Raw genomic sequence first — 24731 nt, 5'->3', positions numbered from 1 at the left:
CATTCCGGGAGTGGACAACTGGGAAGCAGACTTCCTCAGCAGACACGATCTCCACCCGGGAGAGTGGGGACTTCTTCAAGAGGTCTTCATGCAGATTGCACAGCGGTGGGAACTGCCACAGGTGGACATGATGGCGTCCCGCCTCAACAAAAAGCTAAAAAGATATTGCGCCAGGACCCTCAGGCGATAGCTGTGGACGCGCTGGTAACACCATGGGTGTTACAGTCGGTCTATGTGTTTCCTCCTGTTCCTCTCATACCCAAGGTGCTGAGAATTGTAAGAAAAAGAAGAGTGAGAACAATATTCATTGCTCCGGATTGGCCAAGAAGGACTTGGTACCCGGATCTGCAAGAAATGCTCACAGAGGACCCGTGGCCTCTGCCTCTCAGACAAGACCTGTTACATCAAGGACCCTGTCTGTTCCAAGACTTACCGCGGCTGCGTTTGACGGCATGGCGGTTGAACACCGGATCTTAGTGGAAAAGGGCATTCCGGATGAAGTTATTCCTACGCTGATAAAGGCTAGGAAAGATGTGACAGCAAAACACGATCACCGTATATGGCGAAAATATGTTGCTTGGTGTGAGGCCAGGAAGGCCCCTACAGAGGAATTCCAACTGGGTCGATTCCTGCACTTCCTACAGTCAGGAGTGACTATGGGCCTAAAATTAGGATCCATAAAGGTCCAGATTTCGGCCCTATCCATTTTCTTTCAAAAGGAACTGGCTTCACTGCCTGAGGTTCAGACGTTTGTTAAGGGAGTGCTGCATATTCAGCCCCCTTTGTGTCACCAGTGGCACCTTGGGATCTAAACGTGGTCTTGGATTTCCTGAAATCCCACTGATTTGAGCCACTTAAAACTGTGGACCTAAAGTATCTCACGTGGAAAGTGGTCATGCTGTTGGCTTTAGCTTCGGCTAGGCGTGTATCAGAATTGGCGGCTTTGTCATGTAAAAGCCCCTATCTGGTTTTCCATATGGACAGGGCAGAATTGCGGACTCGTCCGCAGTTTCTGCCAAAGGTGGTGTCATCTTTTCATTTGAACCAACCTATTGTGGTGCCTGCGGCTCCTCGTGACTTGGAGGACTCCCAAGTTGCTGGACGTAGTCCGGGCTTTGAAGATTTATGTATCTAGAACAGCTGGAGTCAGGAAAACTGACTCGCTGTTTATCCTGTATGCATCCAACAAGCTGGGTGCTCCTGCTTCAAAGCAGACTATTGCTCGCTGGATCTGTAACACGATTCAGCAGGCTCATTCTGCGGCGGGATTGCCGCAGCCGAAATCGGTGAAAGCCCATTCCACAAGGAAAGTGGGCTCTTCTTGGGCGGCTGCCCGAGGGGTCTTGGCATTACAGCTTTGCCGAGCTGCTACTTGGTCGGGTTCAAACACATTTGCAAAATTCTATAAGTTTGATACCCTGGCTGAGGAGGACCTTGTGTTTGCCCATTCGGTGCTGCAGAGTCATCCGCACTCTCCCGCCCGTTTGGGAGCTTTGGTATAATCCCCATGGTCCTTACGGAGTCCCCAGCATCCACTAGGACGTTAGAGAAAATAAGAATTTACTCACCGGTAATTCTATTTCTCGTAGTCCGTAGTGGATGCTGGGCGCCCGTCCCAAGTGCGGACTCTCTGCAATACGTGTATATAGTTATTGCTTAACAAAGGGTTATGTTTATGTGGCATCGGTTGAGGGATGCTCAGTTGTTGTTCATACTCTTAACTGGGTAGGTTTATCACAAGTTGTACAGTGTGATTGGTGTGGCTGGTATGAGTCTTACCCTGGATTCCAAAATCCTTTCCTTGTAATGTCAGCTCTTCCGGGCACAGTTTCCTTAACTGAGGTCTGGAGGAGGGGCATAGAGGGAGGAGCCAGTGCACACTAGATAGTACTGAATCTTTCTTAAAGTGCCCATGTCTCCTGCGAAGCCCGTCTATTCCCCATAGTCCTTACGGAGTCCCCAGCATCCACTACGGACTACGAGAAATAGAATTACCGTGAGTAAATTCTTATTTTTAGTTACCTGCAACAAAAAAGTGTTATAACTTTTGAACCATAACTACTACTTCAAATCTGTTTGCAGCAATAAACTTTTCAGCAAATTCTGATATTGTTTGACATGTTACACGACCTTTCCATTTGAAAAAACTGACTTAAATTCAAGATGGCGCCCATATGGAGCCAACCTCACCCATACCTTACTGGAGTATTCAGTTTTCCCATTTCCTGCACAGTTTTTGAAACAAAAGGGTGTACTGCAACTTTTGAATCACCCTATACTTCTCATTTGTCTAGCACCTTCTAGAAGATAATATCTTGTTTAATCTGATAAATCTGTGCATACCACTCTACATGGACATCAAATTTAATTTATAAAACTGTGCACAGTTGGGTACAAAATAGATGCTGTAGCTCATAGTAACCAATCATGTTGTGGGTGTGGTTCGTTTTATCGACAGTATCTAGGTCGACAATGTTTAGGTCGACCACTATAGGTCGACAGTCACTAGGTCGACATGGATGGAAGGTCGACAGGGTTTCTAGGTCGACATGTGCTAGGTCTAAAGGTCGACATGAGGATTTTTTTTTTTTTTGGGTGTCGCTTTCTTCGTAGAGTGACCGGGATCCCAAATTAGTGCACCGCGTCCCCTCGCATGGCTCGCTTTGCTCGCCATGCTTCGGGCATGGTGCCTTCGCTCCGCTACCGCTTCGCTCGGCACACTTTACCGTTCCAATCGGAGTCCACGTGGATCGTTAAGTATGAAAAAATGTAAAAAAAAATGTGAAAAACTCATGTCGACCTAGCACATGTCGACCTTCCATCCATGTCGACCTATTGACTGTCGACCTATAGTGGTCGACCTAAACATTGTCGACCTAGACACTGTCGATCTTCAGACCGGATCCCCATGTTGTAGCTGTTTCCTTCCTGAACAGTTTAGAAAATGTAACCAAATGTCTCATTGCAGCTCCTCTTTCATCAAGTAAAGCTGACATGTACAATGAGTGAAATGGTTTCCTTTCCATGTTCTGGACAGTTGTGGTGTGTAGCATTTCATTACTCATTCACACAGATCCTGGTGGGGGCGACTCCGCTGCACTTTGCCGAAAATGGGGCTAGGAATATAGATGGGGAGGTTGAAGGGCGTTCTGTGGGTGGCTGGGAAGACTGACAGAAATTCGTGAGTTTCTTCCAAGAGAGCAGACAAATGGGACTTGAGATCGGAACAAGAAACTTTGCGCAAGTTGCAATTATTGGGGGGTATACAGTAGCTCATGGTTGTTCTTTGTCACACCAGCACCTTTCTGTAAATTAATACATTTTCTTTGTTGAATACTATTACTTTCAAATATCATCTGTTGTCATAACGAATAGGCAGCCATTTTGTCAGCTGAACCGATATCCAATTTATCAATAAATTAGGAATCCGTGACACAACTAGATATGATTGAGATGGCAGTAACTTCAAAAATATTGGTTTAGACCACAAAATGGCTGCTTTCACTGTGTGCTATCGGTAAGGGTAATTTAAATACTGGTAGGTAGACAATCTTGATTGCATCACAACATTTATTGCCATTTCAAGGAACTTGGCGGTTCAGCCCATGGCTGAAGAGGTCATCTTGGGATTGGATGTGAGTGTCACATGACTGACAAACTATGCCCAATCACTTGGTTGCACGGAGATAAATGTTTCCTATCTCTTTAGGTTTTTGATTGATAGAAATTAGAATTAGAGCAATAATTGGTCATTTCCTTCTGTTGACCGTTATTAGGACATGATGCATCAGCTTCTCCAAGGGTTGGACTTTCTCCATTCACACCGAGTGGTTCATCGAGACCTCAAGCCTCAGAACATTCTGGTGACCAGCAATGGACAAATAAAGTTGGCAGATTTTGGCCTTGCAAGGATCTACAGTTTTCAGATGGCACTTACATCCGTGGTACGTCTCATGGTTTATCATTTCTAGTGTATAAGTTATAATTCACAGGGGGGTGGGATGTGTCAAACCTTCTAAAGAGAAGTTGCCCTTAGTAGAAATCATATTCTACCTATCATTCTATAGGCTGTGCTAGATAAATGATAGCTAGGAGCTAATTGGTTGCTATGGGCAACTTCTCCGCTTGTCCTCTTTTGAAGGTTTGATATATCTCACCACGCCACAATTCAATAAAAATGGGAATTCAAACTGGAGGAGATGTATCAGACCTCGGAGAGAAATAAAGTATCAGCTAATTAGCATCTAACGGTCATTTTTCAAATGCAGCCTGTAACATGGTAGAAGCTGATTGGCTGGTACTTTATCTCTCTCCGCTTTATCACTCTGCAAAGTTTAATACATCTCCATCTGTATCTTTTCAAGAATTTTACCTCCTGGATCATGTATTTGTTGAAATTAAAGCGTCATATTAGCACTGCAGTGACACTTCTGACCCTAATTGCAAAATGGGCGTGGCTTAACACTCACCATGGTAACAATGTATTTTGTGAATATCGATTTAAATGTTCCTTTTTTTTGTAACATGCAAATTGAGGTTTACATTTTAGGAAAGTGGTTATTGTATAAATGTATATAAATGTCGTTTTTCTTGTCAAGTTATCGTAATGAGAAATTGCGAAGATTTTGTTTTGACTGCAAAACTCATTGAAAGTATGAGCTGCACTCTTCCATCCATATGCCCACTAATCTGCAGGGACGTATAGAAGGGGGTGGGGGGTGGGGAACCGATTGCTCAGGCGCTGGTCCATTTTTTTAGGGCCTGGGCGTACAGGGGAGGTGTACCCATCCATTCACTTATGAACGTTGCTGATGAAAGATGGACCTCATCAGATGGATCTCGGCATAGCCTGCATTTCCAACTACATGCCCAAAACCCATTCCCAACTCAGCCTATCGGCAAATGAGTCGTTATCAATTAGTTACGTCCCTTTAGCCGGTAGTGGAGATGAGCATTGTGTTGCCCATATTTACTCGTTGCTGCACCACCCCGTATGTGTGACTGGCAAACAAGTCTTGTTATCCTTAGCAACCAATCAGGCAATAGCTTACATTTTGCCAGTGATGCACTTTGGTAGCTGCATGGTCGACTTTCTAACCTTCAAAAAGGTCAGTCATTACCCAGAATCTCTGCAGAAAGTGACAACAATACATTTAATCAAAGAAAGAGACACCTATGGTTTATATCATATTATCCGGCATATTATACAGATGTTAGAGGCTACAACAATAGAGGAATGCAGGAACCAGAATATGCAGGTGAGAGCCCAGAGGGTGACATGAGCTAATATCTAATGCCATGTGAGAAGATATTGTTTGTATTCAGGCATTTCTCATATAGGGGCACATGTAACAATTTTATGTCAATGAAAATTTTGTGAAAACCGCAATTTACGCTTGTTTTTTTTAATTTACAGTACGTATTAAGTAGAATAAATGCATTGGAGATTGCAAATCTCTATCACGAAAATGTTCAAACTGTACAATATTGTCAAACAGCGCCGTGTTTTTTTTTTTTTTTTTTAAAGGGACATTTTTCTAATTTATCAAGCTCAGAAAAGGAGTTCTATTTTCAAATAATTGCTCTAGTTTTCGCCAGCTTGGTAGAATTTCATGAAAAGTAGCTGATGTGTCTGGTTTCAGCCGGGCAGTTTGTTGGGTGGAACATTTTACCATCATTCCTCACCCAGTGTCAGACTGGGGCATGAATGTCCCATCAGTGGAATGCAGTGATAGGGGCCCCTGCTTAAGACGTATAGCCAGTTAAACGAGGTGGGACAGCCATTAGACACCATGGGTGGAATTCAAATGTTTGAAAAGTCGGTTGTGTGTCTGTTTTTTCCTGACACCCAACTGACTTTTCAAACATTTGAATCTCCCCCCATGTATAATTTGAGTGCACTGTCTGTAACCTGACATTAGGCAAAGGGGATGGAGCCCTCTGATAGTAGGGCCCATCAGGGATTACCCCTTTGGGCCAGTCCCACACTGTCACCCCCTTAGTAGTCAGTACCCCGTGGTATCCCCGCTTAGTGGATGGCTGCACATAACTGTCACAGTTTCCAGACCACCCAGCAGGTGCACAGGGAGAGCTGTCACATTTTCCAGAGCACAGTGATGATGCATTGTAATTGGCTGGCAGACGTTTTGCCACATAACTCCGAAACCATACCTCCCAATATTCTTACCTATGGAAGCGGGACACATGCGCTCCTGAAAAGGGGCGTGACCTCGGAAAAGGGGGCGTGGTTTCATGGTGATGTTGCGATTGTAAGCCACGCCTTCCTTCTCCTTCACTGAGGGGTCATGCCCAGCGCTCTCTGAGCTGCTGGCATGCCCCCTCTCCCTTTGTCACTCGTGAATAGATGCTGTGCACAGCGTCTATGCACCGCTGCTCTGCTAAACAGCAGTGACAGGGGCCTCCCAACCGCCCCCCCCCCCCCCCCTGCGGCCCGCGGGTGGGAAAGTGGTACAGTCCCAAAAAAATGGGACTGTTCCGCGAAAATCGGGACAGTTGGGAGATATGCCTAAACGAAGCAACCAATAACAACGCCAATATAATTCTGCAAATCTACTGAGCAAGAACTTTTATTTAGTATATGATTTACTCTGCTAAGATGGCACCATAGAAATGTCACTCCTAAAATTCGCCAGGTTACGCTATTAATATATAGATGCATGGAGGTGTGTGTGTGTGAAGGGGAGACATCTTTTCCCATCTTGTCCCCTGAGTCTCTGTGTTGCACCTCTCTCCCAGTACAGGGATAAGCGTGGTGGAGACTGTACTGCATCTAGGTGGCACCAGAAGGTTGAATTGATTTTTGACACTTGTCAAAACATCTGATATTCTAAAAATCCATCCTATATACCCATCTCTCATTTCTGCTACACTTGCAATGTCTTCACTGCTGACTTCACCACTCATCTTAACATGATCCCTTGATATATTTAATTTACAGTATTTCTCCTTCATCCACTAGGGGACACTGGAGCATATAGACAATAGGGTATAGACGAGTGGATAATTGGAGCCTAGCACTTTAAGTTTTTTTCAGGTAGTGTAGTTTGTCCTATCTAAAATATTTTCCCCAAATAACTTTATAACATTTAAGTTGGACACATAAGTCAGCCCACTGTTTATTACTGTCCCCAGTTGGTGACATAAAATAATTCTGTGCCATTTCCATAATTTGTTTCTTAATATAATAGCTTTGAAATAATTTAAATATTACAAATAGTTTTACATTTGATTCAACTTTGCTATAGATGGTTTTTGTGGTCTTGTGCTGAGGCCACTTTCCGACCTATGTACTTATGGCAGGAACATGCACTTTTCAAATTTAAATTCATTTTGATACATTCGGGTGACCAGCCCTTTATTAACATCACAATAAACAGCCATAATTTCTGCATGAAAAATACGATTAATACATCTGCCCCATAATGATAATTGCTGAGGTATGTATCTGGTGTGACTATATTCAGATCAGAACAAGGTAACATTTACAAAGAAAATAGTTTATTAGAAACAGGACACGGATGACTAATTTGGAAATAACCCCGGTCTCCTGTCCAGTAAATGAGACAGAAATTCATCATCTTTCTAGTCATTAAAGCTCCTCTTTTCTCCACACAGTACGGGTAACGTAACTTCTGTACTACAGAGATTAGTTACATTAACACCATTACTCGTATTGCTACTAGTTTAAACATACATTTTTATAGATAGATATATATATATATATATATATATATACATAGATAGAGATCTGCAGATGTGCATAATATTTAAATATTTAAAAAAAAATACTTTTAAAACTATATTAAATTAAAAAAAACAAGCAAAAAAAAAAACAGGAAAAATTGTCAGTTAAGTGGCTAAAGGTTACAAAGTTTTACAAAGTACAGTAGAAATTAGTAAATGCAGATTTCCCTAGGTCGTTTTATTGATGTTTTCTCAATGGTAATTGATGTAGTCTATGAAATAGCAGAATATAATGGTTAGAATCCAAGGGAGACCAACTATATACGGATCTATGTACTGAGCCTTGGAGAGAGATAAAGTACCAGTCAATGAGCTCGTAATAGCCATGTAACAGTGTTTGAATAATTACAGTAAGGAGCTAATTGGTTGGTATTTTCTCTCTGTGCAATGCTTAGAACATTGGGCCTAATTCAGACCTGATCGCTAGCAGGCGATTTTTGCACTGCTGCAATCAGATATCGCCGCCTACAGGCTGTGTGTATTTTAGCTGTGCAAGTGTGCGAACGCATGTGTAGCAGAGCTGTACAAACTGATCTAGTGCAGTCTCTGCGCAGCCCAGGACTTACTCAGCCGCTGCGATCACTTCAGCCTGTCCGGGACCGGAATTGACGTCCGGAACCCTCCCTGCAAACGATTGGTCCCGCCTGCGTTTTTCCAACCACTCCCAGAAAAACGGTCAGTTGCCACCCACAAATGCCTTCTTCCTGTCGATCTCCTTGTGAACGCCCGTGTGAATGGATTCTTCGCACAAACCCATCGCTGAGCGGCGATCCGCTTTGTACCCGTGCGACGCGCCTGCGCATTGCGGCGCATACGCACGCGCAGTTTAGACCTGATCGCAGGCTGTACGAAAACGCAGCCTAGCGATCAGGTCTGAATTAGGCCCTTTGACCCCACAATCCTTTAAATTATTCTTGTGCTACTAAGTTCTCCTTTGAACATACAGGGCTAAATTTACTAAGCGGTGGGTTTTAAATGACACCAAACCTGGAGCTTAGTAAGTTTTGTCCATAATATTGAGATGCATTTATCTCTGCATCGCTGCAGATCGCAGAATTCCCTGATAGGGGTAAGTCACACCTCTGGCGATCTCTGGCTTTATACTAATGTAGTGGCCCAATTGAGCACACATCAGGTCTGTATGTGAATACATTTTCATCCGGATGCGGCAGCAGAACTCATAAGTTAGATTTAACTGAAAATATCATTAAAATGCAAGTTCTTTCCATTGTACTTTTCATGACTGGTAGATAAATTCCTGTGCCCTGTACTCCTACTGTAACAAGGCAATTGTCACTGCTGACTTGTCTATTGATACGGCTGTTGTGTACTATAAAACGCTGCATTTCTGGAATGTTATATATCTGTACGTCAGTCGCACTACAGCTACTAGGTCATTTAGAAAGAAAACAGTGCATGCAGTGACAGAGCTTACAGTACGATGGTGCGGGCTCACCCTATAACCACCCTCTGACAGCCCTGCTTTTGACGTAGGCTTGGAAATACCAGAAGTTTGGAATAGGGTTAGTTCTGTGCAGCGAATCAGTTCTTGTGGGAAAATATGCTCCAGTGACTTATTGGCACCCGTGCTGGAATGTGGCATTTAAAAGCACCTTTTTTACAGTGGGAAAGAATTTGGTGAAGGATAAACAATTCAGCAATGCTAAACGGACCACGGTAATCACATAACCCACAAAACTTGTTCTCGCCAGTCGTTTGCAAAACTCTGAACAGTTTTTGTTTTACTGTAAATTCTGATGCATTAAAAAAACAAAAAGTATAATGGGGACCGAAACTTGAGACTTTCCGTTTGCTGCAAGTGTGAATAAAATTGTCAGAATGCAAAACTGTTTACTCCCTATTTACATATAATGGAGCCATTGGGCGGGGTGTAATGGGTAGCAGTTGATTTACCGACGGACACAATACAGACAGTCATATCCCCCACGGGTGTGGTGTGTTAGGTAGATAAGACTTAGGTCGACAGTGTCTAGGTCGACCACTATTGGTCGACAGTACGTAGGTCGACATGGTTTCTATGTCGACAGAGACTCTGTCAACATGCACTAGGTCGACATGAAAAAATGTCAACATGAGGTTTTTTTAAAACTTTTTTTGGTGTCGTTTTCTCCATACAGTGATCAGGAACCCCAATTAGTGCACAGTGTCCCCTCACACAGGTTCCCGTTCCCAATTGTAGTCCACGTGGATCGTAAAGTATGAAAAAGTTTTTTAAAAAAATGTGAAAAACTCTTGTTGACCTTATGTCATGTCGACCTAGAATCAATAGCGTGTCGACCTAAAGACCAAATCCCATCCCCCACAGTGTTTGACCGACAGTCAAAATAACAACATTCATTATGCCGGCATGTTCAAAATGCCGACATAGTCAGAATACTGACATTCATTATGCCAACATGTCAAAATGCTGACGTGCGTTTTTAAGGAATTTTTGCCCCAAAACAGACTTGTTCATACAGTACTTTACCATCCCAGTGGACCTGGATGGGGAATATTATAGTGCGCTTGGCACTGTGCCCGAAGTCGCGAGCCATGCGAGTGGACGCGGTACACTTACACAGTGTCCATGTCGACCTATAGCGACATTGACACACAACCCCCTAGATAAACCCATGTCGGTATTGTGACATGTCGGCATTCTGACTGTCAGCATTTTCAACATGTCGGCATAATGAATGTCAGTATTTTGACCGTGTCGGTTATTTGACTGTAGGTCAATGGCTGTCAGGATTATGATCGTCGGTATTGTGTCCTTTTGTAAATCATACTGAACCCGATGTAATTAAGTGCGAGCTCAGCGGCCATGCGGGATGCCGGCCGTACACGGATATTTTTTTTAAAGGGGCAGTCACGTACAAAGCATGGTGTAGCCCTGTACATGATTGTCCCTTTAAGAAGACGCCTGCGTTCGACCAGCATCCCGCACGGCCGCCTTTATGTGTGTCGTTATTCATGTGTGTCCGGCCTTTCTGTTACCAAAAGCTGATGTGATTTAAGACTGGAGGTGGCCCGTGTGCAGATATCTATGGGCCGCCTGCCCATTTCGCCAGCATATACGCAGAACGCCATATGTGCAATAGTCCAGTATTTAGCTTTGGAAATATGGCACTATATTCCCGAAGATATCACTGAAACAACATCGCAGTCGGCAGAAGGGCGGGCAGGTGGTAAGTAGCTGAAATAGACACACCAATTATAGACACGACACCGCTGATGTGTGAGGCTCTTTTGTGCCTCGTGTCTCGGCAGTGTGTCTAGTGAGCACATTATATAGGATGAGTGCCCTGGAGATGTCACTATTCCCCGGTGAGGGCATAGGCTGAGTCGGCTGATCCTGGAACGTGGGCAGGAAATTGGTGCAGTTTGATTGTCAGAGAAGCAGATAAGTCATAGGCGGAATTATCTATAGACTTTATTGGCATACGTTGTGTTTCAGATAACATATCTGACTGGTATGACGTTGCAACAAGAATTTGAACAATTCACTTTCTTACAAAGAAAAATGCAACAGAGGATTACCTACACACCTGGTGCCGCACATTTCCATTAGCCGGATGGACCCTTTTCTTGCTTTGTGCGGTCATTAGGTCGACAGTCATTAGGTTGGCCACTATTGGTCGACATGGTCATTAGGTTGACATGTACTAGGTCATCATGGAAAAAGGTCGACATGAGTTTTTTTTACTTTTTTTGGCGTCATTTTCTTTGTTAATCGACGGGAGAATCCCAATTAGTGCACCGTGTCCCCTCGCATGGCTCGTTTCGCTCGGCACAGGTTACTATTCCCGATCGTAGTCCATGTAGATCGTAAAGTATGAAAAAGGTCTAAAAATGAAAGAAAAAAAACGTGAAAAACTCATGTCAACCTTTTTCCATTTCGACCTAATGACCATGTCGACCAATAGTAGTCGACCTAATGACTGTCGACCTAAGTGCTATCGACCTAATGACCGTATCCCGCTTTGTACATACGGTCAATCACCAAACTTTTGTTTTCTGATTGTTTTCGGCAGTGGTTTCAAAATGTGCAATCTGGGACTTAAACCTCAATGTTTGTGAAAGTAAAAACATCACTCAGGATTTTATTTTGCAATTAGAATTCTCAGCTAATTATGACCATCTGACGCTAGTGTATGCTTTATAGAACAGTACGGGGACCTTGGAGAAGTCTTTATTCAGTTATCACAATTTAGTATATAGAATTTTTAATTAAAAACTTTATTAACGTGGTTCCTTTACAAAATGCACTGTGTCTGGGGGCCTGGAGTAGCTATTGCTGCTGCTTACATAGTGCGATAGCACTAATACAGTAATGCAGCAGGAGGTGTCACACCTCCTGCTGCATGACTGATCAGAACCGCGTCCAAAGACCAGTATCTGATCTTCTCCGGGACCATCGATCGGCTGTGTGACCCATAGAGTCGCGCAAGCAGGCCGCCGCTACCTAGAGGCCAGAAAATCTCTGTCCTCTAACAGAGATCCCGGTCTCTTCTTTCCTCTGCAAAGTGGGTGCCACATCAGTATACCGACAACAGCATCCCGTCAGTAGTATGCCAGCAGGCGGGCGAGCGCGGGCACGGTGGCTCGCTGCGTTCACGGTGGCTCGCTGCGTTCACGGTGGCTCGCTGCGTTCACGGTGGCTCGCTGCGTTCACCACGGGTTATATTCCCTCACAGAGGGAGAATAGCCTGTCTTGCCAGTATTCCGGCGTCTGCATTGTAACGCTTTTTGGGATTCTGGCGTCAGCATTCTGAGCGGCGGTATCTTAACCGCTTCCCCATCAAATGGCTGATGATAAAGTGATGGGGGTGGCACTCGATATACCGGCTGTCGGGATCCCGGTGCTGGAATCCCGACAGCCGTTATACCGACAACTATTCTCCCTCTTGGGGTGTCCACGCCACCCCGGGAGGGAGAATAAATAGCGGGGAATCCGTAGCGCGCCACCGTGCCCGCGGCATTGCGAGCGCAGCGAGCTCGCAAGGGGCTCTTTTGCGATCACTCCGCTGCCGGCATTCTGGCGGTTGGGATCCCGGCGCCGGCAAGCTGGGCGCCAGGATCCCGACAGCCGGTTAAGCATAGTAGATCCAGTGATGGGGTCATTTGTAAAGGATTGTATGCTCCCCTGTTCATCTTATGTTAAAAATGGATTCTGAAAAGTGAAAATGAAGAAGTTTCCATTTAGACACTCTGCTCTGGATGTATCCACATGTAACTAGAAATGGTGTACAGAAATGTACCTGGAACCTGCACACAATTACATGTTAAACTAACGTTTAGAAAGAATATATAAAAATATGCTATGTATGTTACTGGATGATCACATAAGATCACTTGATTGTCATCCCACATGACAGCCCACACCCACAACTAATTTAAATGAAGCCTAAGGCAATATAGGAGGAAGTTCATGGCAGGAAGAGAGAGAGAGACATCTTTTAACTACTTCATGTCCCCATTCTGTAACACCAAGCCCATATTCCATCTGGAGTAGTTTCATTTGAACCTTTTTGTATTTACAAATGTTAATTTTGTGCATTTTGTTTCTGGTAAGATGAGAATTCACCAATGACCGCTTGTATTAAATGTCATTGGGCTAGCTTGCCTCCTGATAGGGGAAGTGCTACTGACTTGAATGCAGTGATGTCACACTTGAGAAAGCATTACCTATCATTCACTTTCAGCTCCTGCCCTGTGAGGGATGAAAACGGAATGCCATTCCTCCTGGTTCCCTTTCTGGATTCTTTGGCTGCCACTGAAAGCCAGGCCTGTCTGTGTCAGCCATTTTGAAAAAGGAGAAAGGGCACATTTTTCAAATTCTACCAGCTGCATACCAACACTAAGCTTATTCCCTACGTTAGGCAGATAGGTGGAGATTAATCAAAGCTTGGAGAGAGTTAGGGGTCTATTCATGAAGCAGTGGAAAGAGTGGAGAAGTGAGCCAGTGGAGAAGTTGTTTATGGTACCAATCAGCTGCTCCGTACAATTGTATAGTATGAAAATTATAAATGTTACTTCAATGCTGATTGGTTGCCATGGGCAACTTCTCCACTGGCTCACTTCTCCACACTTTTCACTGTTTCATGAATAGACCCCTTTATCTCTATCCACTTTGTCTCTCTCTCCAAGCTTTGAGATATCTTCCCCATAGGACGTGACAAAGAGGCGTGGGCGATGTGATATTTTGAAGAATACATGACAGGTAAACTTTGAGGTTTAGGCTGAATATAGTTCTCAAGTAAAGAAAGGGGTACAGTATTCTCTACTTCAGATAGTCACAACTTGCTCGCATTAAGGAATCCAGTCTATGCTGTTCCTTGGGAATTTTGGTATAAAATCATTACAACTCTTGTTTATTTTCAGAGATCACAGCCCCAGAGTTGGCATCTCTGAATTAGACTGTGAAATGACTTGAAAAAGCAGCATTTGTGCAGAGTTCTGCCTTCAAGCCGCTTTCTGCATAGATGTGGAAAAAGAGTGCTCAGACCTCAGTTCCCTGCCAGAGCAGAAGGCCCTGGAACTCTCCGCATAGAGACATTCGCAGACAGACAATCCTGCAAGGTCTTCACCTCAGACACACAGACAGCCTTAGTTTACATTGCGGATGTAAGGACATCACAGTTAGGTCAACCAGCGGCATGTGTGGTTTGGAACATAAGTCTCATCCAAAATGAAAAACCAACAGTGTCCCAAGTTGTTGTTTTTTGCTGGTGTTTACGTGTTATTACAAAACACCACGACAGCCAGATCGCTGACCAGACGGACAGTACATATACAGTACCACACAGGCCCTGTAATGGCGAGCGCCGGGGAACCAGGAAATGAGACACTTAGTACAAGAAAGTGTGAAAATGACGCTCACTTTGGCATTTAGTAGCGCATTCGCAAGTTACTCAGATGTTGCATAATGAGTATCCGCATTACACTTTAGAATATATTTTTTACTGCGCTTGTAGTTGCTGCGGTAACGCAAACCATATAGTATTGAGGTTATAAGCCAGAGATAGCATGTTGGTCCAGTCAGATTGCAATGCGATAAGGGCTTGGCAGTCTATATGAGCCAATCAAAATGTGAGCTTGGTGAAGTATATTCATTGTCTAGCGACTCACAATTGTGGCAGCCATTTTCTTCACTCCCCCCGTCACCCAGCCCCACAGCCCTGTATGCTTATATGACCATATTGGCATGCATGTATAAATGGCCTGGCACCAACAATGAACGAGCGTGGGGTCGCACATCGTTCATCATTGGCGCATACACACTGAAAGATATGAACGATATCTCGTTCATTAATGAACAAGATCGTTCATATCTTTCAGTGAAATCGCTAAGTGTGTAGGGCCCATTAGTGTAAGATTTTATTTTGCAGAACAGGATTATCGATAAATGTACTTATCTTTTAGGGCGGTGCTGTGCGGATGAGTGTGCTGCAATTTTCAATATGTTAATGCCGTGAACTGGCAGCCTTCGAACCTTGCCCTAAATTGTATGTGGCATTGTGTGTGCTAGACAGACTAGAGCAGGCATTCCCAACCACGGTCCTCAAGGCACACCAACAGTGCAGGTTTTAGTGATATCCAGGCTGCAGCACAGATGGTTAAATCAAAATAACGGAGCTACTAATTAAGTCACCTGTGCTGAAGCCTGGATATCACTAAAACCTGCACTGTTAGTGTGCCTTGAGGACCGTGGTTGGGAATGCCTAGACTAGAGCATAACCAAGGCCATTTTGTGACTTCGTAATTGTGGCACCATGTATGCATGGCACTTACCCTTCAGTAAGTGTATCTCTTCCTGTTCCCATTTCTTGTGTGGTCCCCTTTAATGCATAGAGGACTGCAGCATATGACATAATCCTACCCTTATTCCATACATTTTTTTTTCAGACTTCTAACACATGTCTACAATCAGTGGCATATATCAATACAAGGTTTCAATTTCCTTCCCCGTTTCCCTCCATAGGAGAGCTATCTTTTGTCATCTCTCACTGCTGAATGGGACATTGTATACATTTTTGGAGGTGAAATTCCTCAGGCATTTTCTGACTTCTCCACATCTGACCTGGGTTGGCCTGCCACTGGCACCGTGCTTTTAATCCGTCCGCAGCAGAAAAGTCTTTGGCACCCGATCTTTGAAATCTTGTCCAGAAGATGAATGGAACCAACCCAGAGAAATGCATTTGTGCAGGATTCTGGGATATGACTTCTAGCGTTCCTTTAGATATATCAACAGTGTTTTTAAACAAGCAATTGACTGCAGACATTTGCTTTTGAATCGCACCCGGTTTGCCCCACAAAATGAATTTGTTTTGCGCAGTTGCTTCTGGATGGTCCATTAAGCACATAATCCAGGTGCACACCTATACGGAAAGGACAACAGGACACTCTGTGGGAAAGTGCAAGTGTCACAAGTTAATGTAGTTAGAGGACACCAGGACTGCTTTTAATACATAAATTTGCGCCTGTAAATATACACCCTTGCCCCTCTTCTCCTTTATCATTTAAGTAATCTCTTTATGCAAAATTCTGTATTGGTTCACTCCACATTCTGCTAAGAATGACCACAGTTCCTCCCAAGGACGAAGCTGCTGCTCATGCTCATAGAACGGGACTTAAATCACAAACGCAGGGGACACCGTAGACTGCACAAGGAACCTTGTGAGATGCTTCTGTACAGGGGCCACAACAAAGGAAGCCGGTGACGCACACACTTATTAAAATCATTTGTTTTACAGTGGACTTTGCCTCCATATAAAGTAGCTATTGATTTCAGGTTTCTTAGAAATTCAAACATACAAAACATAGAATTTGACGACAGATCAGGTCCGCTTGTCACCAGATTGGGCCCAGATTTCTGTAGTAGTCACCAGATTGGGCCCAGATATCTGTAGTAGTCACCAGATTGGGCCCAGATTTCTGTAGTAGTCACCAGATTGGGCCCAGATTTCTGTAGTAGTCACCAGATTGGGCCCAGATTTCTGTAGTAGTCACCAGATTGGGCCCAGATTTCTGTAGTAGTCACCAGATTGGGCCCAGATTTCTGTAGTAGTCACCAGATTGGGCCCAGATTTCTGTAGTAGTCACCAGACTGGGCCCAGATTTCTGTAGTAGTCACCAGTTTGGGCCCAGATTTCTGTAGTAGTCACCAGATTGGGCCCAGATTTCTGTAGTAGTCACCAGATTGGGCCCAGATTTCTGTAGTAGTCACCAGATTGGGCCCAGATTTCTGTAGTCGTCACCAGATTGGGCCCAGATTTCTGTAGTCGTCACCAGATTGGGCCCAGATTTCTGTAGTCGTCACCAGATTGGGCCCAGATTTCTGTAGTCGTCACCAGATTGGGCCCAGATTTCTGTAGTAGTCACCAGATTGGGCCCAGATTTCTGTAGTAGTCACCAGATTGGGCCCAGATTTCTGTAGTAGTCACCAGATTGGGCCCAGATTTCTGTAGTAGTCACCAGATTGGGCCCAGATTTCTGTAGTCGTCACCAGATTGGGCCCAGATTTCTGTACTAGTCACTGGTTTGTGCCCAGATGTCTTTATTAGGGGGTGCACACCCGAATGATGGGCAATCGGGCCAATGGTCAGACCAAATACCCTTAGGCCTTGACTATACCTGATTGCCCATACACACCAGTCCGATGTAATGAAGGATGGAAGATCACTGTTCTGTTCTTTATTACAAAGAGCCAGGTAGCATGCAATATCTTTCGGTTGGCCGTACAGCACGTCTAACTGGAGGATGTTGCATACAACCGTCGCTTCAATAAGGCAAATCAGTCCAACGTCGTTCTAGTGTGTACCCACTCTTAGTTAAAAGATTGGGCCCAGATTTCTCTCCTAGTCACCAGATTGGACTGAGATATATATGTATTCGTCACCAGATAAAAAACATATTGGGCTCAGATATATAAACTAGTCAGCAGATTGGATCCAGTTTCTATACTAGTCACCACATTAGGCTCATTCTTGTATACCTGCCACATGATTTGGTTCAGCTTTGTCTAAGAGCCCCCATATTGGGCTAAACGTTGCATATTAGCTAGCTCACTAGATTTATACTCAACCTTGTGTGAGTCATCACATTGTACTGAGCTTTGTATATTATCCCTATGACTGGGTGCAGCTTTGTCTGTTTGCCTGCAGATCGGGCTCTCCCTTAGTTATCAGCATGTGACCAATCTATGAACAGTTTTATAGTGGAGAAGGCGGCAAAAGTTAAATTTATACTTTGTACCACGGAACTTTAGTTATACTATTGGCCCAAAGTAAGTGGTAAGTGTTTACTAGCGTGGAAGAGGTTAACAAGTGTGTTATGTCATACAGTGCTGGCTGGGCTGCTGTAATTCACTGCCTCTTCCTTTCATAGCATTATGGCCTGAAACAATTGATTATGCATGACAGAGCTTGGTAAGCAACAAGCCTGCATCCACATTCTGCAAATGAAGCATACATTACACCAACGTAAAAGAGGCCCGTGGGAAATCAGATAAAACTTTTTAAATAGTAAAAAGGAGATTTATGGTAGACTTACCATTGTTAAATCTCTTTCTGTGAGGTACATTGGATTCCACAGAGAATAACATTGAGGTGTAGAGTTGGATCTTGATCCGAGACACCAACAGGCCAAAGCTTTGACTGTTCCCAGGGTGCAGAGCACCACCTCCTCTATAGCCCCGCCTCCAGGCACTGGAGCTCAGTTTTGTTAACCAGTCCAATGCAGTAGCAGGTAAGAGAGACGGTAGATGTTAGTCACATAGAACCACATTCTCACGACAGGAGAAGGGACTAGCGGCTAATGCCATACAAACCCATTGAAGCTAAGTGCGTCAGGGTGGGCGCCATGTGGAATCCAGTGTACCTCGCAGAAAGATTTAACGGTGGTAAGTCTACCATAAATCTCTTTTTCTGCAGCGGGGTAAACTGGTATTCCACAGGGAATAACATCTGGGATGTCCTAAAGCAGTTCCTAATGGGAGGGGACGCGCCGTAGCGGGTATGAGAACCCGGCGTCCAAAGGAAGCACCCTGGGAGGCAAAAGTATCTAAGGCATAGAACCTAATGAACGTGTTCACTGAGGACCACGTAGCTGCCTTGCATAATTGTTCTGCGAATGTGCCACGGCGGGCCGCCCAAGAAGGTCCAACAGACCGAGTAGAATGGGCTTTGGTAGCAGCAGGAGCTGGGAGCCCAGCCTGCGCATAGGCTTGTGCAATCACCATTCTAATCCATCTGGCCAAGGTTTGCTTATTTGCAGGCCAGACACATTTGTGAAAACCAAAAAGTACAAAAAGGGAATCTGACCTCCTGATAGAGGCAGTCCTTTCCACATAAATACAGAGAGCCCATACCACATCCAAAGATCTTTCTTTGGAGGACAAACCAGAAGAGATGAAGGCCGGAACCACAATCTCCTGGTTAAGGTGAAAAGATGATACCACCTTAGGCAAATAACCAGGGCGAGTTCGGGGAAATGCCCGGTCACAGTGAAAAATCAGAAAGGGTGGACGACAGGACAAAGCGCCTAAGTCCGACACCCTCCTAGCAGAGACAATAGCCAACAGAAACATGACCTTAAGCGTAAGGCATTTAAGGTCCACAGACTTAAAGAGGTTCAAATGGAGACTCTTGCAGGGCATCCAGAACAACAGACCGATCCCACGGAGCCACAGGAGGGACATAGGGAGGCTTAATCCGTAGAACACCCTGAGTGAAAGTGTGAACGTCAGGAAGAGACACAATTTTTCTCTGAAACCACACCGACAAGGCAGATATATGGACCTTGAGGGAGGCCAGATGAAGGCCCAAGTCTAGGCCTTGTTGTAGAAAAGCCAAAAGTCTGGAAGTTTTGAAAGTATATGCATCATAATTCTTAGCAGCACACCAGGTGAAGTAAGAATTTCAGACCCTGTAATAAATCCGAGCCGAAGTTGGTTTGCGGGCTTTCAACATAGTTTGAATGACCGCCTCAGAGAACCCTTTTGTTCTCAGGAGGGATGCTTCAAAAGCCACGCCGTTAAAGCCAGTCTGGCCAGGTTCGGGTAGACACAAGGGTCCTGAACGAGGAGGTCTGGGCATTGATGAAGTAGAAGAGGATGGTCTATCGATAGACCCTGCAGATCTGAGAACCAATGCCGTCTAGGCCACGCTGGAGCGACTAGAAGTAGTATTCCTCCTTCTTGCTTTAAATTTCGTATTACCCTGGGCAGGAGTGACAATGGAGGGAACACGTATGGCAGCTGAAAGTTCCATGGAATTGCCAGTGCGTCCACGAACGCTGCTCGAGGATCCCTTGTCTTTGATCCGAAGGCCGGAACCTTGTGATTGTGTCGAGACGCCATCAGATCTACATCTGGTAGGCCCCACTTGTCCACTAGGAGTTGAAAGACTTCTGGATGAAGACTCCACTCTCCAGCATGCACGTCCTGACTACTGAGGAAGTCCGCTTCCCAGTTGAGGACTCCCGGAATGAACACTGCCGGTAAGGCTGATATATGGCGTTCCGCCCATTGGAGAATTTTTGACACTTCCAGCATCGCCATGCGCCTTCGAGTGCCGCCCTGATGATTTATGTACGCCACTGTGGTGGCGTTGTCTGATTGTACTTGAACAGGCCTGTTCTTTACCAGAGGCAGGGCCAATGTCAACGTATTGAACACTGCCCGCAATTCCAGCATGTTTATCGGGAGGAGAGATTCCTCTCTGGTCCACCGACCCTGGAGGGAGTGCTGCTCCAACACCGCACCCCAACCTCGCAGACTGGCTTCCGTTGTCAGGAGGACCCAGTTGGAGATCCAGAAGGGACGGCCCCCGCTCAACTGTTGATCCTGTAGCCACCAGCTCAGTGACAGACGAACCTCCGGAGTCAAGGAGATCATTTGAGACCTGATCTGATGAGGCAGGCTGTCCCACTTGGAAAGGATTAACCTCTGCAGAGGGTGGGAATGAAATTGAGTGTACTCTACCATGTCGAAAGCCGACACCATAAGGCCTAGCATCGCTGAGTGTATCAACACTCTCTGGCGAGAGAGGAAGAATCTGATCTTTTTCTTAAGCTTCAGGACCTTCTCGGGAGACAGAAACAGTCTTTGGCTGTGTGTGTCCCCAGCAGCGCCCGCAGGTGCACCATGCTCCGAGCAGGGACCAGCGAGGACTTCTTCCAATTGATGAGCCACCCATGGGCTTGTAGGAATTGGACCGGCATCTCCAGTTGACTGAGGAGGACATCTTGGGAGTTTGCCAGAATCAGCAAGTGGTCCAGATACGGCAGGATCCTGATTCCCTGACGACGGAGGAAAGCCGTCATCACAGCCATGACCTTGGTGAAAATCCGAGGTGCAGTGGCCAGTTCAAATGGCTGTCCAATGAAGGTTGCCAATAGCAAACCGCAGATATTGCTGATGCGAAATGGAGATAGGTATGTGCAGGTAAGCATCCTGTATGTCCAGGGATACCATATAGTCCACTTGTTCAATGATTTGAGGTTGAGGATAGGCCGGAAAGACCCATTTGGTTCCGTAACTAAAAACAGGGTTGAATAGTATTCCCTGCCTCCCTGGGACAGAGGTACCGGCACTACCACTCCTGTTTCCAGGAGGGATTGTACAACCAGGTGTGCAACAAGAGCTTGCGCTTTCAACGGATCCTAGAGGATTACCGTTGAACAGAACTGGCGAGGGGGACGTGTCTTGAAAGAGATTGCGTACTCGTGAGAGACAACTTCCCGCACCCAGGCGTCTGAAGTGGTTTTTAACCAGGCCTGGGCGAACTGCAGAAGTCTGCCTCCCACCCTGGGGTCCCCCAGGGGGAGGCCCGCCCCGTCATGCAGCAGGCTTGTCTTGTTTGGAAGCAGGCTGACGGGCGGCCCAGAATTGTTTAGATTTTGGCTTAGTGGTTTTGGAAGCACGAGCCTGTCGCGGATACGCTTGACACTTTGCTTTCCCTGGAGGTCGAAAGGAACGAAAGGTGGTGATTTTAGCCTTCGGAGACGAAGGATTAGTATTTGGGAGACACGCTGTCTTGGCCGTAGCCAAGTCAGTTACGATCTTGTTAAGATCCTCCCCAAATAGGATGTCTCCCTTAAAAGGCAGTACCTCCAAGGTCTATTGGAGTCCAGGTCCACCTTCCGGGACCTCAACCACATAATTCGAAAAGCCAGGATAGACGTAGTAGATGCCTTGGCCGCCATTACTTCTGCGTCAGAGGCCGCCTCCTGAATATAATGGGAGGCTGTGGTAGTATAACACAGATATTGTCTGTCAGTGACAGAAAAATCCTGAGGTAGCTCATCTTCAATTGCCTGCACCCAAGCTTCAATTCCTTTGACAGCCCAAGAGGCTGCCATAGTGGGTCTATGCACAGCACCGGTAAGAGTGTAAATAGACTTCAGGCAACCCTCCACACGCTTATCTGTTGGTTCCTTCAGCGAGGTGACGGTGGTGACAGGCAGAGTCGAGGACACCACAAGACAGGCGACATGAGAGTCCACCGGCGGTGGAGTCTCCCATTTGTTACTCAACGCCGCAGGGATAGGGTAACGAGCTAGCATCATCTTGGACAGGGAAAACTTCTTTCCTGGAGACGTCCCCTTCGACCAGGAACTACAACGCCTGCCCTGTTATCAGTGAATGACAAGTGCATGGGAGACACACAGTCGGCATTAACGATGTGCAAATTATGGGCCTAATTCAGACCTGATCGCTGTGCTGCAAATTTGCAGAGGTCTGCAATCAGATAGTCGCCGCCCAGGGAGAGTGAAAACCCGCCCCGTGCAACTGTGCGAATGCATGTGTACGCCGTGCGAAAACTCCGCTAGACAGCGGACATCAGCGTCTGATGGATCAGTATATTTCCCATCTTCATCAGAAGAATTATCCGAAATATTAGTGGATTGTAAGGAAGAAATGGCCCCCTTAGAGGACCCCTTGGCCTCTTTCGAGGGGTGAGGGATAGGCTGAGCAATCAAAGATTGATATAATTTTTGCATCTGAGTAGGTAGTGAATCCGCCCATGGTGGGTTCACCACAGGGGCAATATGAGGCTGTAATGGCACAGGAGGGCCCACGGGGGGGGGGGGGGGGGGGCGGCGTTAGACGCGATACCAGTGTAGTTAGCATATTTGAAAATGCTTCCCTAGGTGGTTCCTGAGTATTCACAGGTGCTGCGGGCTGGCTGGGAGATGTATGACACCTAGTGCCTGAACCAGTAGCTAAAACTTCCCCCTCAGGTAAATCCATGGTGTAAGCACTGCATGATGCAGGAACGTCCACAGATTTCCCGCCCTGTGTAGCAGACATTATAAGGAATGTAGCCTGAGAGCGTGACAGTACAATATTGCCAGAAAAATACAATACCAACAAATACCCCCCCGTGTTATGTGACAGTAAATACAGAGCACAAACAGAGGATTTGAGCGGTATGAGGTGACTGAAACACACAGACAAAAATACAAAACAGTATATTCTGTGTAGTACTATATATATATATATATATATATATATATATATATATATACATACATACATACATACATACATACATACATACATACATACATACATACATACATAAGACCGTGACGCACCTAGCCTCCCAGGGTACAGAGTATAGTGATAGCGAGTACTGTGATACACAGGAATGAAATCCACACAGCAGCTCCAGGCACACACAGTTACAGGTACAATGCAGGAGTTATTACATATAAACAAAAAACTGCACTGGACTAGTAATTTACGTTTTACTATGTATGAGTATAGATAGAACAATGCACAGTAGATACTGGATGTATATCACAGAATACTTGTACTAAATATTTAGATAGCAGTGCACTTGTTGTTAGCTAACACTGTCTAAAATGACATGTAGAATACTTAAGCACAGCGCTGATAGGGCAGAAGGCTTTACAGAGGAGTCAGAGCCCTGAAGTCCCGGAGATCAGCTCAGCTAGTAGTGAATATGGCGCCAAAATCTCAGTCATGGTGTGGGGGAGAGTGAAATGCAGCTCCAGGGCGTGAACACCAGCAGTAGATTGCGCCTGGAGCTGGGGGAGGGGCTACATGTCAGCGCCTTATCCCCTATGCTGGACTTCACCAGGTAATGTGGACAGGGCCGTCTTTTCGTATGGGCTCAGTGGGCTCTTGCCCAAGGGCCCCAGGAGTATAATGGCACAAGGCTGATAGCTGAGGGTCCCCTCTTTCCAGGGGTATCAGATTTTCGAAAATCGGCCCTGGGGAACTGGAGATATCCGACTAAAAAGCAGTGGTCCCCATCCGAGCCTGTTAATTGCTCTTCCCAGCCAGATATCGCGGTTTCTGTCTGACTTAGAATTTTTCTGAGGGTATACTCCAAAAGCTGGGACTCTTCCCTATTGGTAGACACTAGCAGCTTGTCTCTACTTTGCCCAGAACCAGAGATATCAGCCTTCCAGCAGCTGGTCCCTGCTCCAGCTCCACACGTCTAATATGCAGTTTTAGATTTTCATTGGTGGTTTGCTCTGGCTCCTGAACTCTGATCCCCAAGTCCCCAGTACCTCCAGAAAGGTGGGACTCTAGTTTTTTTTTACCCATTCAAAGCTAATAAATATATTTTCAGGAAGTTGAGATATCTGCAGTCAAGCAAGCTGCCCTCCCACTGGAAAATGATAAATATTAGGCCCACTACACTGTCCACCCCTCCCCTACGTATTAAACACCCCCTACCACCCTGGAAGTCATGAACCAGGGCTTCTTCATTTAGCCCAATGCCCCCTTCTACAGTTTAGCACCATCTGTGCAGTAAAGAAGTAATTAGCAGAAATTACTGCTCCAGATCCTACATGCTGAGCGGAAGATAGAACACCCCCTACCGCCCGTAGGACATCAAAGCTGCCACTGATAGCACCCCCCACCCCTACCTCTGGAGGATGGGTAGGGGGCCCAGTGCATTGCTGTGCCCAAGGGCCTACATTGC

At 45.5% G+C, this 24731-nt stretch overlaps 1 protein-coding gene across 2 annotated transcripts in view; it reads left to right on the top strand.

Moving 5' to 3' along the window:
• The window catches only part of CDK6 (cyclin dependent kinase 6), a 295151-nt gene that overhangs the window by 136557 nt on the left and 133863 nt on the right, over positions 1–24731 (top strand). Inside the window, exon 4 of one of the 2 annotated variants that reach the window (XM_063921384.1) lies at positions 3777–3944. The exons of the other annotated variant lie outside the window; for it this stretch is intronic. Coding sequence (XP_063777454.1) covers positions 3777–3944 — 168 coding nt within the window. The remainder of the gene's footprint in view (positions 1–3776; positions 3945–24731) is intronic. 2 annotated transcript variants of the gene reach the window in all.

Source organism: Pseudophryne corroboree, chromosome 5 (assembly GCF_028390025.1).
Source record: "Pseudophryne corroboree isolate aPseCor3 chromosome 5, aPseCor3.hap2, whole genome shotgun sequence".
NCBI classification, from domain to species: Eukaryota; Metazoa; Chordata; class Amphibia; order Anura; family Myobatrachidae; genus Pseudophryne; species Pseudophryne corroboree.
This window is presented reverse-complemented; position numbering and strand designations above follow the sequence as displayed.